The 18,322-nt window shown below is 40.9% G+C and overlaps 1 protein-coding gene across 44 annotated transcripts in view; it reads left to right on the top strand.

Annotated features, from left to right (window-relative positions):
- Positions 1–18,322, top strand: part of CDC14A (cell division cycle 14A) — a 164,585-nt gene that overhangs the window by 142,829 nt on the left and 3,434 nt on the right. For 25 of the 44 annotated variants that reach the window (XM_070268649.1, XM_070268651.1, XM_070268662.1 and 22 more), the window contains 2 exons: positions 1,654–1,776; positions 2,503–3,035. In XM_070268649.1, the coding sequence (XP_070124750.1) occupies positions 1,654–1,776; positions 2,503–2,953 (574 nt within the window). In that variant the 3' untranslated portion in view covers positions 2,954–3,035. Of the gene's footprint in view, positions 1–1,653; positions 1,990–2,502; positions 3,036–4,024; positions 4,036–7,068; positions 7,261–18,322 lie in introns of those variants that run through there. The other 19 variants (XM_070268655.1, XM_070268657.1, XM_070268644.1 and 16 more) reach the window with 3 other exon arrangements.

The following is an 18,322-nucleotide window of genomic DNA, read 5'->3' as shown; positions in this document are numbered from 1 at the left end:
TGTCCTTCATTTGAGGAGGAAACATTAGTGTCTTTCTCTAGAAAAATGTCGCCGAACACTCCCTGGGTGGTATCAGGGTACCAGTGGTACCAGGAGCCAGTGGAGGGCTTGGTGAGGCCAGTAGAAACATTTGGCCCAAACTGTTGATGACATAGAGGAAAAAAGCTGACCCATTCCTCACCTCTGGTTCTTATTCACCCTTAGGTTTTAGGGTTGTTTAGTGCAGGTACTTCTGAGAGAGGCCAGACTTCTCCAGAAGCTTGAGCTGTTTTCCTTGTACAACTTTTCCCATCACTGTTTTAGAGGCAAACTATGTCATAAGCTGCTGTTTGCAGGAGGATGATGAAGGAAAGAGTCTATAAGTAATTAAGCTTTTCTATAGCAGATAGAAAAACAAGGTCCAGCTCCATTAAATGACTTGTCCAGGATAAAATGGATTTGGTATTAAAACCATGACCAGGCCCTGGCTGTCGAGATTTGAATCAAGTTTTCCTTTTTGTGCACTCAGCAAACGTTTATTGAACAGCCACTCTGAGTCTGGCACTGTGCTGGCCACTAAGAATGGAAATGAGAGACAGTTCTTTGCCCTTGATGGAGCTTATATGAAGGGAAATAGACAAATATCCGACAGTGGAATAGGTTGAAGAGCTGTGATTTATTATGAGAGTAGTATGATGAAACAGGATGCTTAAGCCTGGGAATTCAGTGAAGGCCTCCTGTAAGAGGTGCCAGCTAATTGGACCATTAAAGGATGAGCAATAGGAGTGCGTCAGATGGAGGTGGAAGAGAAGAGGTGGAGGGGAGGTAAGGAGAGGAGAAGATGCCCTGGCAGGAAAAATAGCACATGCCAACTGGACAAAGATATGAATGTGGTCCATTCAGGAGCTCTGGTCATTTTGTGTAGCTGGAGTACAGGTGTCTCATGGGAAAGTGTAGACAGAAAGACTTGTTCAGAGAGGCTAATGCCCGATTTGGGAGGGTTTTATAAGCCAAGTCAAGGAGTTTTGCCTTTCTGGGCACCGAGGAAAGATTAAATGGCTTAAACAGTGAAGCAACACCATTAAATATTTTGGATTCCCTGGAAGCTATTCAGAATTTGAATTTTAAAAAATAAGATTAAAAGATGCTACTCTAGTAGTCAGGGATAAGAATAATAATAGCCTCCCCGAGGGCAGTTGCAGAGTGGAAGGGAGAGGATAGACTTAAAATATAAAGATGTAGTAAATCTAAGGACATGGGAGGAATGAATGCCGCGGCAAGGAAGGAAAGTGACCCGGCATGGCCGGATTGTGCTAAAGGGCAGACCCGGGATCCTGGATTTGAATCCCAGCTCTGCCACTCGCTCCCTGAGTGACTTTGGATGAAGAGCTTTTCCTCTGGGCCTCCGTTTCCTCCCTTGCAGAGCGGTATAGCATCTTAGCTGCAGAGGGATGTCGTGAGGATGAGCTGAGGTAAGTAAGGTCTGTAAGGTGCTCAGTACAAGGCCTGGCACATAGTGAGGGCTCTGTCAGTGTTGGCTGCTGCTGCTATCACCATTTTTAGGACCTGCCATGATGATTTTAATGTTTATTAGTTTATCTTGTTCTAGTTGATTGCTGAATGTTAAGATGATACAGCTTTTGTGTGACACTTGGCCCATTTTTCTCCACAAAGATCGAGTTCTTCTCCACAAGGATCTGCGTCTACCTTGAAGACCTCAAAAGTGGCTTTGTCTCCTTCAGCGACAGCCAAGAGGATAAGCAGAGGCTCTTTGTCCTCAGGTGCTGGCGTCAGAAGGTAATTTCTCTCTCTCTCTCTTCTGAGGTACTAGCGGGGAGTAAAGGAATTCTGCAGCAAACAATGAGTTTGGCTGAAGTTTGTCAGAGGAGGGGACCACGGAGAAGGGGAGAAACCACAACAGGCTCTGTGACCATCTGGGGCTTCTGTTCCTGTGTCAAATTGCAAGGGACAAGGCTGTGGAGGGAATACTGTATAGCATCCCTTTCTGTGGTAGGTCTCCAGCTTGTCTAACATGATCCAGAAAACAGAGTTCAGTTGCACATACTAATGATGTATGGTGTTGTCATTTCTCCCCTGCTGTGTATGGACGGAAGTAAAATGGGTGGGGACGTTTGGTAGAGTCGTGTGAAGGAATATATATAAGTTAAATCTTGTACTTAGTCTGCTTTTACTCTCCCATTATGTACCCCTTTTCATTTACCTCCTGCTTTGGATGAATAGGACGCCCAGATGTTCTATTTCAAGATCTCTGGTCAAAGTGGTTTAGCCAGCTCCTTGGGTCTTAATTAACTGCTTTTGATGGAGGAAATTGACATGTGTAATGAAAGGCTGTATAGAATATTGCCACAAGCGATAAAGAAGCCTTTCTGTCACCATTTGCCTTGATCAGCGCTGTCTTCATCACATTCCCCTGGTGTCATCATTCTGTGTTTAGAAGCGTGAGTTCTGCGTGAGGGTCCATTGCTGTCTCTGTTTTGCCCCTCACCTGTGTTTTCCATTCAGCTTTTCCATAAACTCCCGGCTGGCCAGTTCTCTTGGGAACTTGAACGCTGCCATAGATGATCCAGAGAACAAGCAGACCTGCTCGACCTCGAAGTTGGGTTTCGTAGCCAACCCCTTCACCAACCTCTTGAATGGCAGCTCCCAGGCGCCCGCCAGAAATTGCCCCGAGCTCAACAACAACCAGTACAGCCAGAGCAGCAGCAGCAGTGGGAGCCCCCTGAGCACCCAGCCGAGCACCCAGGGCTCCAAGACCGAGGAGCACGCCACCGCCCTCCGGCCCTCCTACACCGGCCTGTCTTCTTCCTCAGCAAGATTCCTGAGCCGCTCAATCCCAGTAAGTTCGCAGACACCACCTCTTGGCCCTCAGAACCCTGAACGCAACTTTTGTGCCTTGCCCTCCCAGCCGAGGCTGCCACCCAAGAAATTTAATAGCGCCAAGGAAGCCTTCTGATAGATGCCTTCCCTCTGTGCTGTGCAACTGTCCATGCACGTCCATTCTGCTGGCTCCTCTTCAAGTAAATGCCAAGTTCCAACCGGGTTTCTTTCTTCCTTCTTTTTCTTCTCCTCCCCTTGCTCCTTTTTAAGTGGTTTCTTTTAGAGAGGAAATAGCTTTCATTCCCTTCATCAAGAACACTGTTGAGTTAAGTTAATTTTTAGTTAAGTTTTCAAATCACTGTGACTATCTGGTGCAAAGCCAGGAGCTGATTCGTGTGATAGACAGTATTTGCTTTGGCTGTGGTGGCGGTCGGAATCATGGCTTTTTCTGTATCGTGTATTAATGAATGCATTTTGGAATATTTAAATGGGGAAGGTGCTGAATGAACAGTATCTTCTCAGGACTACCCATTTGCCCCTTGAATATCTCACCTCCTGCAGAGAACTGAGCCAGAATTAATTAAATGGCAAGTGGAAGGTGTTTCTAAGGAACGCTTATAGATAGGCACCTGGGATGTAGGGGAGGGGAAGGCAGAGGACCAGGATGGAAGCTCTCCAAACACATTTTACCCATCTGCTCTTTATTTAGGTTACCAAGCCCCCTTTTCAACCAGTAACCCCTGTTAGGGTATAATCTGTTGGTTTACCCCCTGCTAGGAATCACTTTAGTCACTTATTTTGATTGCCTCAAAGGGAATTGAGATCTATGGGAATCCATGGGATCTATGAGTTTTGGTCTGAGAGAACAAGGACAAAATGTAAAGCAGAAATAGATCCCACAGATGAAGGAAATGTGAATCAGTGTCAGAATGCATCGTTGATTCCACCCGGGGCACATGCAAGCTCCGGGTGTCCTGGGAAGGCTGCGTTCTGGCACCCTTCATGCCCACTGTTCTGGAACATTTCCTCAGCCATTATCTAGGGAGAGGCTGATTTCTGCAGGGGAGAAGAAGGGCTGAGGAGAAGCCGGTGGCAGTGGCCTCTCCTGGCCCACTCAGCAAAGCAGTAGCCCCAAGGCAAGAGTTAATAGGACCCACTTTCCTTAAAATGGCAGTTTAGAAACCACTTTTCTAACATGAGGATGCAGTGTGCATGTGTGTGTATGCGTGTGTGTGTGTGTTTGTTGGACTCATTACCACTCCCATCCCTGCCTCAGGCCTCTTTTCAAAGTTTTTTTCTATCCACACACAGTCCTTTCTGGCATTTATACTTTTCCTCATCTGATTTTATTCTGAGTGATGTTTTTCAACATTATTTTGGATTCCTGTGTAAATTAGGGCCCCAGCCTACCTCACCTCTTAATTTGACACTAATCCCACTATGTTATGAGTATATATGTGTCAGTTAAACTGGAATCCTTATAACTGGGGTTAGATGGAAAATGCTAGTGTGTTTACATTTTCCTAACTAGGTTTACAAGTCATAGACTTCACAGCAGGTGTTGAGTTCAGTCAATATTTTCACAGACTGATTGTGGGTCAGCCTCTTTTTCAGACCTGGGTATAGGTCTTTCCATTTTCAGAAAAAAGTGTAATACTTATGGATATATGGATAATTATATAAATATCTTGCAGATTTCACGGCTAAAGGTTTTGTGTAATCCACATTTATAGCTGAATACCAGAAGCACTGGTAGTTTGACAAGAATAACATTCTACTTTTTCTGGCTCTCTGAATTCCTCTTTGCTAGTGCGAGCTTGCTTTAGATGATCATTGATACCCCTCCCATGTTTATATAACTTAATTTTGGTTTCGTCCCATATTTTGTTATTTTTCTTCACCTCTCCTCCTTCTCCTCCTCCACCTTCTGGCCCGAATAGAATGACTTTCCAATAATTAAATTTAAAGTAATAGTCTGTGTGGGCGGCTGCTGCGATTCCCCTCTTCTCCCTCTTAAATTTGTCATCTTATTGTAAAGAAAAGCATTTATAAATACAATTGCCAGCATGACAACATCTTCCTCCCTCTCACCCTCCTGAGAAGTCAGAAGGAGCAGGTCTCCCGTAGCTGACTTTCCTTCCTTTGTCTTTGCCTAGAAAACCTCTGGAGGAAGGAGGGCTCCAAGTCCTACCCCTGCTGGCTTGCTGGCAGAAAGTCTAATTAAGATGGAAATTCCCATTTCATGTGGAATAAGAGTAGGAGGTTGTGAGTTTTTTTCATTCATCAGTCCAATGCAGCTTTTCTCATTGCTGTGGGCTTCTTGTCCTTCTTTCCAGTGCTTCTGAAGATGTGGGACATGTGACCCTTGAAGAACTAGGAATAAATCACTCAACAAAAATGTTTTTAAGTCCTTAAGTAGGAAATGAAGTCTATTTGGCAATATCCTCTCAATACCTTTAAGAAAGACCCAGAGACTCCTAGGGGATGGGGTGGCGGGTGTTTAGAGGGTGTCTAATATTTTAAAAGCTACAATTAGCATCTCTTTTGAAAGCTGCAATTGCTCTCTCACTTTATGCAGCAATTCAGCCCCCAGAAAAATGTAAAAGTGATTTCCGTGTTCTGTCATTAAATGCTTTAACACAGAAAACAAGAACAGATTTTAAGGAATCCTTATGGTTGTGACAGAATGTTGAGAAACAGTCAGATCTTATTTGTATTTATTTGGCCTCTTCTGTTAGTCTTGAGGTTTCTGCTGCCCAGTGCAATGTGCAAGGTTTCGTTTTGGTTGACCCACTTACTGTGAAAAATCAGTTTTTCCTCTCTGACGTTCAGAGGAGTTTTGAAATACTTAAGAAATGAGGGACGTGTGATTATGGTGTGGGTGGGGTGGAAGTATTTTATTAAATCGAAATTACTTGAGGTATCTGTCTTGAATATTTGCTCTGATTTATTTCTAAGAGCCTTTCCAGTGAATTGCTCTTCATCTACGTTGTCCTTACGTGACCCTGCAAGTCTATGTTAGGTCATGCTGCTTCCACCATAAGCTTGTCTTGTACCCAGCCTTGGTCTTCATTGCGATACTCATCTCACTCTGCATTTTAATCATCTGCTCATTTGTCTGTATCCTCCACTGGACTGTAAGCTCTGTGAGGGCAGGCATTGTACCTCTGTTTTTTATAGTTATATGTCTGTCCCTAGCATATAGTAGACACTCTAAGTATTTCTTGAATAGATATATGGATGGTTGGATGTTTAAATGAATGAATGTGGTAAGAATTATTGCTTCTATTTTAAAGATAAATAACTTGAGGGTTTGAGAGGTTAAATGTTTTGCCCCAGATTGTGCCACAAATATGTAGCAGGGCCATAATTTGAACCTAGGTCAGTTAGACTCCAAAAAGCATATTCTTTTGATTATATGCTGTCGTGTATATACTGTGGTAGGTGTTTGAAATATCTAAATGATATCTCATTTTGCCATGAAGGATCAGGGAAAGCTGTGAAGAAGGGGTAGCATTTTAGTTAGGCTTTTGGAGGGTGATTAGGAGTCTGCTAGTAATCTAGTGCTGAAAATAGGAAAAGGAGGAAAGGCCATTTCAGGCAATTGGAACAGCAAGAACAGGGCACATCCTTAGTATTGTAGTTAAGTTCTTAGATTCTGAAAACAGGTAGACCTGAGTCAAATCCTATTTCTGCCGCTTCCTCCTGGTGAGTACTTTAGCAAGTTATTTAACCTCTCTAAGCCTCCGTAAAATGGGGATAATAATCAGGGGCAGATCTAGGTTTTGTGCACCTTGATACTTATACAATTTGGTGGGACCTGTTTAAGATAAAGAATACAAAATATTTATTTTGTAAATTTTTATACAAACATATGACTACGTACTTTGAAAGGGGTTTGTGTGACTGTGGACCTTGAAGCTTATGTGGTAAGGAACGAATGGTGTGGCTGTGTTCCAGTAAAACTTCATTTCCAAATGAGGTGGTGGGCTGGATTTGGCCCGTGGGCGGTAGTTTGCCCATCCCACTTTAAAGCATTTCCAGGTAATAGATACTGATCCTATCATCTTACTCTCCAGTTCAAAAGTGACCAGTGACCCCCTAATGCTAGAACATGAATCCCGAATTCCTTTGCTGAGCTTTCAGGACCTCTGTACTCTGTTCCTCTTATTGTATCTTTGTACATTACTTACCCTGCTTGTCCCTGAATGGGTTTTCCCTGATCCTCTTCCCCAACTATGTTCTCGCCTATGTCCTGTCCTTTGGGAAGCCCTTTCTTGGAAGCTCCCTGCCCTCTTCACCAATTTCTCATCTTTGAAGACATATATTACCATCTACTCTCTGACTCTTTCCTCAAAAAGTTGAACCCACCCAACGTTTTCCTTTTTAACCTCTGTTCCCATTCGTGATGAAAATTTAGTGCTTTATTTTATCCATATATGACATAGCTGTTTACTTACATGAGCATCTGTATTTGTTTATGTATTGTCCTTATATACAAGACTTGTCTCCAAATTTTAAACTTTCTTTGTGCAGACATTTCATAAAGTTCTTATTTATATTTCATGGTTTCTAACACAGTGCTAGACACAGAAGGAAATCAAAAATACTTATTTGGTTTAAAGTTGAAAATAAAATTGAAATGAAATATTGTGTACTTACTGCTTTGCCTTGGCATTCTCCTTGTGACACAGTTGACGTTGGCTCCAATGCAGTTCCCGGTCCCAGTGGTCAAAGCTGTTTTTTTCGAGAGGGAGGAAGATTAGCCCTGAGCTAACATCTGCTGCCAATCCTTCTCTTCTTGCTGAGGAAGACTGGCTCTGAGCTAGCATCCGTGCCCATCTTCCTCTACTTTATATGTGGGACGCCTACCACAGCATGGCTTGCCAAGCAGTGCCATGTCTGCACCCGGGATCCAAACCGGAGAAACCCGGGCCGCTGGGCCGCCGAAGCAGAACGTGCGCACTTAACCACTGCGCCACCGGGCCGGCTCCCAAAGCTGTTTCTATACCCAGCTTGTTAGTCTGCTCTTTGGGTTTGAAGACTCTGGATGAGTTCTCCCTCTCAGATTTGACGAGTGTCAGAACAACCTTGGTAGCCTACCAATAGAGAAAGTCTTTCTGTTTTCTAGCAGCAGGTGGAATATGTTTTTTTAAAGGAATTATTGTTCCTTAAAGCAGGACTTGGAATAAGATAAAAATATTAGATCTAGCTTGGTAAAATAACCAGTTTGATGAAAATCTCCTGAGTCATTGGCACACGGTTCATTTTTACCTGGGAGTAATGTTAGTGTGACAGTGATGACCTGTTTACTGATTGTCTGAACTTCCATTCCCAATAAAATGCTCCTACTGTCCAGTGGTATGTAATAGCTTTCTTTGATTTAAACTTGATGTCTTTTCCCTCTGCCTGTTCTCCATGTTAAAAACGGTCATCCTGTCCTGATTTTATTTTATTGTATTTATTTTAATTTTTTTGAGGAAGATTAGCCCTGAGCTAACTGCTGCCAATCCTCCTCTTTTTGCTGAGCAAGACTGGCCCTGAGCTCACATCCGTGTCCGTCTTCCTCTGCTTTATATGTGGGACGCCTACCACAGCATGGCGTGCCAAGTGGTGCCATGTCTGCACCAGAGATCCGAGCTGGTGAACCCCGGGCCACTGAAGTGGAACATGCGCACTTAACCGCTGCGCCACCAGGCTGCCCCCTCCCTGTCCTGATTTTAAATATAATGTTTAATCACAAAGATTAAACATTATATTTAATTAAATATAATGTTTAATCACAAAGATTAAACATTATATTTAATTAAATATTAAGCATTATATTTAATATTGAAGATTAGTACTACCTTTCTAAGCTGCTGTGGTTTTTCCATCTCTCCTCTTTGTTGTGGCATTGCCTTAAATTTAATGCCATTTTTCAGCTAAGGGATGCTAATAATACCAAGAAAAGAACATGAGGTCAATTTCAGTATTGTACAACATCTTTCTTATTCATTCAGCATTGGTATTCCCAAGGGGACTTGGGAATGTTACTTGACAATTAAAGCATCAAATTATTTTGAGGTCAGCATAGTTCAGATAGTGCCTTTAAATTTGCATATAAGCTATTTAGGTACACACAGTGTTTGCAGATAGAGCTAAGGGTAATTTAGGTTTCCACTGTTAAATAGTGGTCTACATTACTTTGCTGTGTAAAGCCTGTCTGCTCTCTTTGACTTTCCATTTGAAAGAACTCTTTCAAACACGGAACTTGCTTTAATCTCAAATACGTTGGAGTTATTTATTGCCTTGGTTGTTCAACTTTGACACCTTCTTTCTTATATCTTATCAATAATACTGCTAAGTCAATATAAAAGAGTCTTATTTTAATCTTTATTTATTTTGGCCAAGAGTAAAAATGAGTAAGTGTTTTTCATATATGTATAAAGGCTTATCCACTTTTTAAAAATTTATCTAATATTTATATGAGTGTTCACCATGAGTGCTGTACTGTTTTCATGGAGGAAGGTAAGAAAGAGTATAAGCCATTGTCTTCCACTGGATTGAAAGCTCTGTGAGGGTATCTTCTCACTTAATTGATCTTCTACCCTCATTTTTCTGGTCCCTTCTACCTGTCTTTGCACTGCCGCTAAAATCTGCCTAAAATACCAGTTTCTAAATGTCATCCTTTGCTTAAAAAGCTTCTGTGATTGAAGAATAAAAACAATTATTATAAGATTTTTCTCTTTTTCCTTGAATTTCTGCAGTTTCATCATAATATGTCTAGATATGGATTTGTTATAGTTTATCCTTTTTGGCCTCAGTGTGTGCTTTCAATCTCAGAGTGAATGGCTTTTTCAATTCTGGAAAATTCTCAGCCATTATCTTTTTCGATATTACTTTTCTGTCTTTTCCCCTACTCTCTCCTTCTGCATTACCCCCTAGACTTACATTGGAGCCTTTTAATGTGTCCTCAGTATTTCTCACCTTCTATTTTATATTTTTAAATTACTATTGCTCTAGCTGTGTTCTGATTGAGTCCTTCCTATTATTTTCCAGTCCACTAATTCTCTTTCAACTGTGTCTGTTCTGGAATGTATCCCCAACCTACTGCGTTTTGATTTCAATGGCTGTATCTTTCATTTCCAGCATTTATAATTCGTTCTTTATGATAGCCATCTGTTTTTTATTTGGACCTGCCTATTTTTGTCTCATAATTTCTTTTTCTTTTTTTGGGTATTCTTCATTTTTCCACCTCGAGGATCTCAGACGATAGGTCATTTTGAGATTGCTTTTTTATTTGCATTTCAGCCTGTGAGAATTCATCTCTTGGTTGCAGGCTTTGTCAGTTCTCTTGATGTTCATATTCCTTGTGTGTTTTGGAATTTTCTTTTGTAGGTTCACACCGAATGGGAGTTTTCTCTTTCTCTGCCCTCTCTCTGTGTTTTTCCCTCCTCATCTACTGGCTTTCTTCTTGGCTCTACTTGGCCCCTGGGTCTTCCAGTCTAGAAACAGATCTTAATCACCGAGGTTCTTTTCCCGGGGTGAGCTTGGCAGGCTGGCTTCTCAGGCAGGGCTGCATAAACCCTGGCCCGAGGGCAGTGGTTGCAGCTTCCTCAGCCTCTTTCATGGGTGGGAGAGCCTGACCCCAGTCCCAGTTTCAGGCTTGACCCCAGCTCCAGTTTCATTCCTTGGCCTGTGTACCCCGAGGAATGGACAACCCAGTCACCTCTGCCAGCTTCCAGCTCTGTAGCCAGTGGCTTGCCACTGTGCCTTGGTTTGTTTCTGGGCCATAAAAATGTTGCTTTTACTTTTGCATCTGGGCCTTGGATCCCCACTGAGTTGGCTGATAAACTTGAGGTTAGAAACATGATGTTCGAAAACATAGTCTCTTATTTTTATCTTCATGGCATCTAGCATTGGACTCTGCTTATGTAGGCTTATGATTATTGGTTTATTTATTCCATACTGTCACCTTTTCTAATACTGAGTAGGTCATTTATTTCTTTCCAAAACTTGAAATTTACTGTGTGTATGTGTAAGATGTTTAACCCAGAAAGGCATATTTTTATTGCAACCTGCTCCTCCATACAGGCACACGTTCATGTGAGTGTGCATGCATGTGCAAACAAGCATAGATGCCACATGCACCTACTTGTAAGATCATTGGATTTGCCCCTACTGGAAGTCTTTGGTAAATGACACAGGCTCTGTTTGATGGCGACTGTCTAAGCTCAGATGGCTAATATGTGTGAGTGAGAAGTGTCTTATCTGTAGAAGCAGATGTTTCCCTCTCTTGGTCAGACCATTGTGAGCCCCTCAGCTTTCTGTGATATTATAGAGGTCATCTTCTACGTGGGCTCCACAGGTGCTTCAGCATCCTCAGGTTCAGTCTCTGATTGAAAGTGATTGGAATGGGAAGGAAGGATATAAAAAAAGCAGTATCTTAAGGAGCTTGGCTGCTATAACAAAATACCATAGACTGGGTGGCTTATAAACAACAGAAATTTATTTCTCACAGCTCTGGAGGCTGGAAAGTCAGAGCTCAGGTACCAGCATAATCGCGTTCTGGTGAGGGCCTTCTGGTGGGTTGCAGACTGCCATCTTCTTGTATCCTCACACGGATATAAGAGGGCGAGAGAGCTCTCTGGGGTCCCTTTTATAAGAACACGAATCCCATTCAAGTCTCCACTCTTATGACCTAATTACCTCCCAAAGGCTTCACCTCCTAATACCATCATATTGAGGGTTAGGATTCCAAGAGATGAATTTTGAGGGGATACAAACATTAAGTCCATTGCAGGCAGTACACCAAAAGAGGAAGTCCAGAAGTCTCTATTTGAAAGTGAGCAAAAAAAGGTTGTCGCATTCCAACCTGATTCCCCTTATTGACCCCTTAAATGCAAATTGCTTACTGTCTGGTAACTCCCAAATCTTTATAGTGAAGAGGTAAAGGCTGTGTTCTGACTTCTTAGACACCTCGTTTCAACACTCTCCTCTCCTTTGAAAACACCATCCAATGATGTTCTGTACCTTTTATCCTCATCACTGTCATTTACTCATCTTCATTCCTTGAGGACTTTGGCTTTACTTTTAGCTACCAGGCCACTGCCAACATTCTCAACAACTGTAACATTTTTCTAATCATTATCATTATCATCGCCATCACCATCAATGATTTATTGAGTACCTCCTATGTGCCAGGCATTGTGTTAGGTGCTTTATGTAGACATTATGTTGCTTATTTAACCCACAGTTTACAGATGAGGAAATACTCAGAGAGGCAGTGACTTGCCCAAAGTCTCTTCGCAAAGTCACTTTATCGCTAGCCTCCAAAATGAGATCAATTCAACTATCTTGTATCTGTTCTTAGGCTTTCTCTTCTAAGCATTGTTAGAGAAACTCCTATTACTCTGCCAATTGGCTCCATTTCAAATAAATTTCTAATTTACCTGGCCCTTTAGTGCTCATGATTCGTTTACGGAGCCCATTTTGGCTCACTTTCTCTTCCCCATACTAGCTGTTCTAAAACTTCTTAACATTCTTCATCAGCATTACCCCTCCAACCTCCAGGGCTGGTTCACCTTGCCTTGAGTTCTGCCAAGAACATAGAATTTATCAGGAGTAATTTCCCTTAACTGTCCTCTTCTCTACCTCAAAGTTTATCTACATCTGGACTTATCCTTTTTTTCTTCCCTTTTAGATGAAAAGAAACCCTACTGTTTTCCAATGGTAACTCCACCTACCTGTACTATTCTTTCCAGACTCTTTTAGGGAGTTGCCCCATCCTCTCCCTCCCTCTCTTATATTTTCAGTCTCTTCCCCTCCATTTGCCTGTCTCCTCACCTGCAAACAAGTATATCCGAATTGGTCAGCGTGTCTTGCCAATTACTTCCCTCGGTCCTGTCACCTCTCACAATGTCTCCTTTATGGCCAAGCTTGCAACAAGAGAGGTGACCCCCATTCTGGTGAGAGTCTCTCCCAGAGGCTGCCACTGACTTGTTTAAGGCCAGATCCCATGGTCTCTTGTGAGTCCTCATTCTTCTTCTTCTTTCTGCAGCGTTTGACAATATTGACCACCCTTGTTTCCTATTTTTTTGTTTCCTTTCAGTTTTGCAATATTATTTTCCCATTTCTCCTTTCCTCCCCTTAAATCATTACCTGTTTGTCTTCCTTTGCCTGTCCTTAATGATTTTTCCCAAGGCTCTGACCTTGGCCCATTTCTCTCTCTGGGTAATCATCTCATGAGCTTTAGACCTACATTTCTAAATTCCTGTGGGCATTACCTGGGAGAGAAAACAGGCTCCTTCAATTGCCTGCTCCTCCTTTAGTTTCCTAGCTTAGTAATTGTGTCTTTATGCATCCAATCATCCAAGCTAGAAACTCGCAATCATTTTGACACCACTTCTGCCTTTCCTTCTGTCATGTCTAGCCACTAAGTCCTATCAGTTCTCGCTCTGAAATGTTGGTTTTTTGTTCCTCCATTCTTATCACTCAAGCCTTAATTGAGGTCTTCGTGGACTATTGTAAGTCTGAAGTGTCTGTTTTTGTCCCTCCATTCTTATCACTGCTGCCCTAATTGAGGTCTTCATGGACTATTGGATTAGCCCTTTAAATTTTCTCCCTGCCTTCAGTATCTCTTGCCTTTAATCTTTCCTCAGTTTTGCTGCCAGTGTTAGATTTCTAAGACACAGCTGATTAAAGCATTTCTGTGTTTAGAATCTTCACCGTCTCCGCTTTGCCTACAGGGTCCAGTCTGGACTCCTTGGCTTGCCACTCAGGGCCCTTCCCTGTCGCACGATGCGCTTCCCCACTGTGTCCCCTCCATCAGCTCTACCGGATCCTGACTGGCATTCTGCAAGAGTGCCACACTCTGCTTCATGTCCAAACCCTAGCACATGTGGTTCACTCTGCTTTTCCTCTTGTTTCTGTAGGTTTTATAGTTCCTGGCCTGGCTCAATAGTTATCTTTTTGATGAAGCATTCGTGACCCATCTGTGCTTTTTCCTTCTCATGGGACTTTGTTCATGCCTCCTGGTTGCTCTCGTGTTGTAGTCAGCTGTACCTGATTCTCTCTCTCCTCCGCTGGCTTTTAAGCTTCTCAGAGGCATCTTTGTTTTCTCAGGTTCCAAAGTATAGTAAGCACCTAATAAATACTTAATGAACTAACAGTTGGATAAGATATCCAGGTTCCTGAATGTTAAGCAAAGAGCTCGATGCTTAAGAGCCCCTTATCATTGTTAGCAAAGGAAGCATCAACAAAAAGCAAAACAAGTTTTCAGCTTTAGCTTTAATATACAGTAATCTGAGAGTTTTATTTTTTTTCTAGAAACGTGGCTTTACTAAAATAAGAGAAAATAAATTTTAACGGAGTTTGCATCAGTATAATTTTGGTGTTCAGATGAACTGAAAACACTCATGTAATGGTTGACTGAGTCAAGTTGGGTGTCAACAATCTGTCATCTAACAATTGAGCTCTTTGTGATTGTTGAAAAGCACAGATTAAATTCCCACAGATAAAAAGAATCTATTAAAAGTCATGTAGGAAGGTGAAAGAATATTTTATATAGCATTTTAATTAACCACAATTGGCTTGTTAAATCTTAGGGTCCCTGAAATGCTTAGAGAACGCTATAGAAAAATGTATACACATCTTTCAAATCTGATTTTATCACAAACCTTAGTCTTTTTGTGTTAATATGATGTCAATGAGATGTTATCCAGCTACATTTCTACTAGTGTTATCGGAGGAATATTATTATGTTAGCAAAGGCAAGTACTTTCAGGATTGTGAAACCACATTTGTGGAAATATGGATTAATGCACACATTTTACGTATTAACTTACCAGCAATACAAAAACTGGAAATTGTATTGCAAAGCCGTGAAAGGCCCAGGAGTATAGACGCATTTAGAGATAAACTGATTTTTCCCCAGTGTTTATTTTTCCCCAGTTGTTCTTTAACACTCAAAACACTAGAGTTATATATAAAATAAGATACCATATTGCCAAATGTGTTTTTATTTTTAAATTAGCTATGCCATTGAAACCACTTATTAAGGTAGTTTTTGCCTCTGTAGTTAGAACTCAAACCAAGGATAACTAGTGGACTATTTTTTCTTCCTTAAGGAACTTGGGAAAATGAGGATATGCAGGAAAGAAAAAGTCAGTGTGGCAAAAGCACATGGTGATTTTGAGGCAGGGCTTTGACCTAGTAAGACGCTAACATATAGGGTCCTTTGGTCCAAATCATTTGCACGTTAAGACATTGTTTTATTCATTTGCTGGCAAAGACCTTAATCTTTCATTATGCTTTACAGTTTGCTGTTTTTGATAGCTTATAATTTTATTTGTTAACCATCTGTACAGTATTTATATCAATAATTATGAGACATTTTTCTACCACGATTAGGTAACTGGGCTGTTTAAAAAAGAGACACCTCCAGAATACCTAAATTTTTAAAGTCACTACCTACATCTGCCAAAACAGATTAGTAGCAGATTTCTAGAACAGAACAAATTGTCTTGATCTCCTTACCTAACACTTTGTTTTATGTCAAATCTAACTGCTTTCAGGGAATGAGACTTCTTGATGGAAGCTTGTATTTTGACATAAAAATTTTGGGGGCTGCATGTGTAAGGTAATTTTATCCTTATTTTGCAGGCTGAATATTGCTATATTATTAGTTTTATGGTATTCGTACCATATATTCACGATAAACTTGATCTGTTCTTTACTCACTGTAATCTTGTTAAACTTACTGGCCACATGAATTTGAATATTGTATTTGAGAGATTAAAATCCATTGGTTATATAAATAAATGCTACCTTGTAAAATAATATTAACACCCCAGGTTTCACTTCCCTCGTAACCATATCCATTGTCATTGCTGAGGGAGTTTTTTTTTAATGTTTTGGGTGCATTAGGCATTAATTCTTGTGATAGTGATAAAAATAATATTGGTCAAGCAAGATTAAAAGTTTCATCAGAATACTTAAGCATGGGTGTTCTTATAAAGAGAATTTCTTTTTGGAATATTCCTTTTTATTTTTTTTTGGAGGAAGATTAGCCCTGAGCTAACATCTGCCACCAATCCTCCTCTTTTTGCTGAGGAAGACTGGCCCTGAGCTAGCATCCATGCCCATCTTCCTCTACTTTATAAAGGAAAGTATACTTTCCTATACTTTATATGTGGGACGCCTGCCACAGCATGGCGTGACAAGTGGTGCGTAGGTCCGCACCCGGGATCCGAACTGGTGAACCCCGGGCCACCGAAGAAGAGCGTGTGAACTTAACCACTGCGCCACTGGGCTGGCCCCACTTTTTGGAATATTCTTGAAAATTCTTTTGGATTCAGTCCTATTGAAAATCACTTTAAAATGTATGTCTCTTTTACACTAATAAATATTACATTCTTTTTTGAAATTTAATATTTCTTGCCTCCCTCAGGATCATCCTTTGCCTCAGGTTGTTATTTGTCTGTGTCAGGGTGAGAGAATATTCGACTAAATTTGCAGTGATCACAGAACAAATGCTAGAAGTGTCTTGAGGCTTATTATGGTGACTAAAAGTTTGGGCTTTACAGCCAGACTGCTGGAGTTCAAATTCCAGCTCTGCCACTTCCTAGTTGCGTGATCTTGGTCAACCTACTTCACTGCTTTGTGCCTCAGTTTCCTCATCTGTAAAATGAGTTGTCTGGAGCATTTAATGACTTAGTACATCTAAAGTGTGCCTGGTGTATAGAAAGTACTCAATAAGTATCTATCGCCGAATAATTGACTTGTTAAGTAATGTATCTGATTTATTAAGAATTCCAGATAGTTGTGCTTCAATTAATCTATTTTTGAATAATGATATTATTTATGGAGTACAAAATACATTTGAATTTTTACTATAAAAATTAAAAATGGTAATAACTGGCTATTGTGTTTTCTGGGACTAGTTACTTTAGAATATCTGTACATTTGGAAAAAAATGAACCAGAGACCCTCAATACAACTGCATCATGCGGTGCTTGAAATTGAAATGCTACCATCATCCCACGCTATTGCTTTTCCAGTGAAAAGGCCTTGAAATATTAGTTATGATTTTTTAAAGCGGGTAGATCTTGTAGAATTTAACTTTTAATTCTTTCTTCCCTAAGTCCACTTCCATTAAGATTTTTGTTTTAGATTGAAAATGAAAGGAAGATAATTTGTTGCAAAATACTGATAGAATAATTTGGTAAACCTTTCTTAGTGATCTCTCGTTTGCTTTAACTTTCTTTACACCATATAAAGAAACCATGTAATTTGTTTTGTTTTGAGAACTTGGGTATTGTACTTTTATACCCCAGTGCCTACTGTATACTACTGATGTTCAATAATGTTTGTTGAATGAATTAACTGGCGTGACAGAAGGTCCTTTGGCCAAATCATGTCTTCATTTGTTTACAGAGGTCTGCAGAGCCACTCAGGCAGCATAAGTGAGCAGATTGGGTGAGGGACTGTGGTAAATGGTATCTGAAGACAGGATTACATACCAGCCAGAGTTTACGGCCTCTGCTGTGTGTAAGGAAAGGCTTCTGCCAGAAGACTAATGAGTATATGCTTTGTATGAATGATAGAAATCTTTAAAGTTATTCTAGGCTATTTCTGTTTTCCTGTTCAGTAGGTGTCATGATTCTATACAATAAATAAATGTATGTACACACACATATTTACCCCCTACATGTTGATGTGTGTATAAAATACTTTGCCCTGGAAGAAAGTTAGTTGAACAAAGGTCACTTACCTAGTATCTGTTCATTTGCTCTATCTCTGTTTATTGAGAATTGATGGAACTTTAGAGGTGCTTGCAGAACCATTTTGTTCTAAATTTAAAGCAATCTGAGGAGTTTTATAATTTCTGTTAGTGATAACACAAGTAACTTTTCTAATTAGAACAAAAGGAAAGGTTAAATATTTCCAAGAAAGCATTGACCGATGTACAGCGTGCACGTGTGGCATTCTTGCAGCCGGGGAGACCACCTGGCTCTGCCTTCTTTGCCTGCTTCCCAGACCAGAGAAGAAACTGGGAAGAAGCAGCTAGAAAAATGATAGTCTGCTTTTAAGCTCTAATTGCCAGGATGGCACCTGATGTCCTGCGAGTTGAATGTGTATGGGCTTCAAGGCACTGGACCAGTTTCACTGGACTGGCTCAGAGTCTTACCTCGTTTATTCTGTCTGAGTTCTGGTATATTTTTATTATAGTGCCCTTATTCTTGATCATCTCTCCTGTTTTGAAGCATAAACCACATCCTGTAGCGAGAAAGTCAACTTGCCAAACCTTTTCCATTCTTCCTAGCAGTTCTTGACATCTACCCTCTCCCTTGAAACCTGCAGCCTTGAGACCTCCCTGTGCAGACCTGCCCTCATCCTTTTGCCTAATCCTTTGCTTGTGCACAACGTTACTCTTACCCTGCGTATATTATTATTTAATGTTGATACGTTTGTCTTTTCGTTTTGTGTCTGTAAGACAGTGTGGTCTTTTGCCCTTTCAGGG

The sequence above is a fragment of the Equus caballus genome, chromosome 5, assembly GCF_041296265.1.
Source record: "Equus caballus isolate H_3958 breed thoroughbred chromosome 5, TB-T2T, whole genome shotgun sequence".
NCBI classification, from domain to species: Eukaryota; Metazoa; Chordata; class Mammalia; order Perissodactyla; family Equidae; genus Equus; species Equus caballus.
This window is presented reverse-complemented; position numbering and strand designations above follow the sequence as displayed.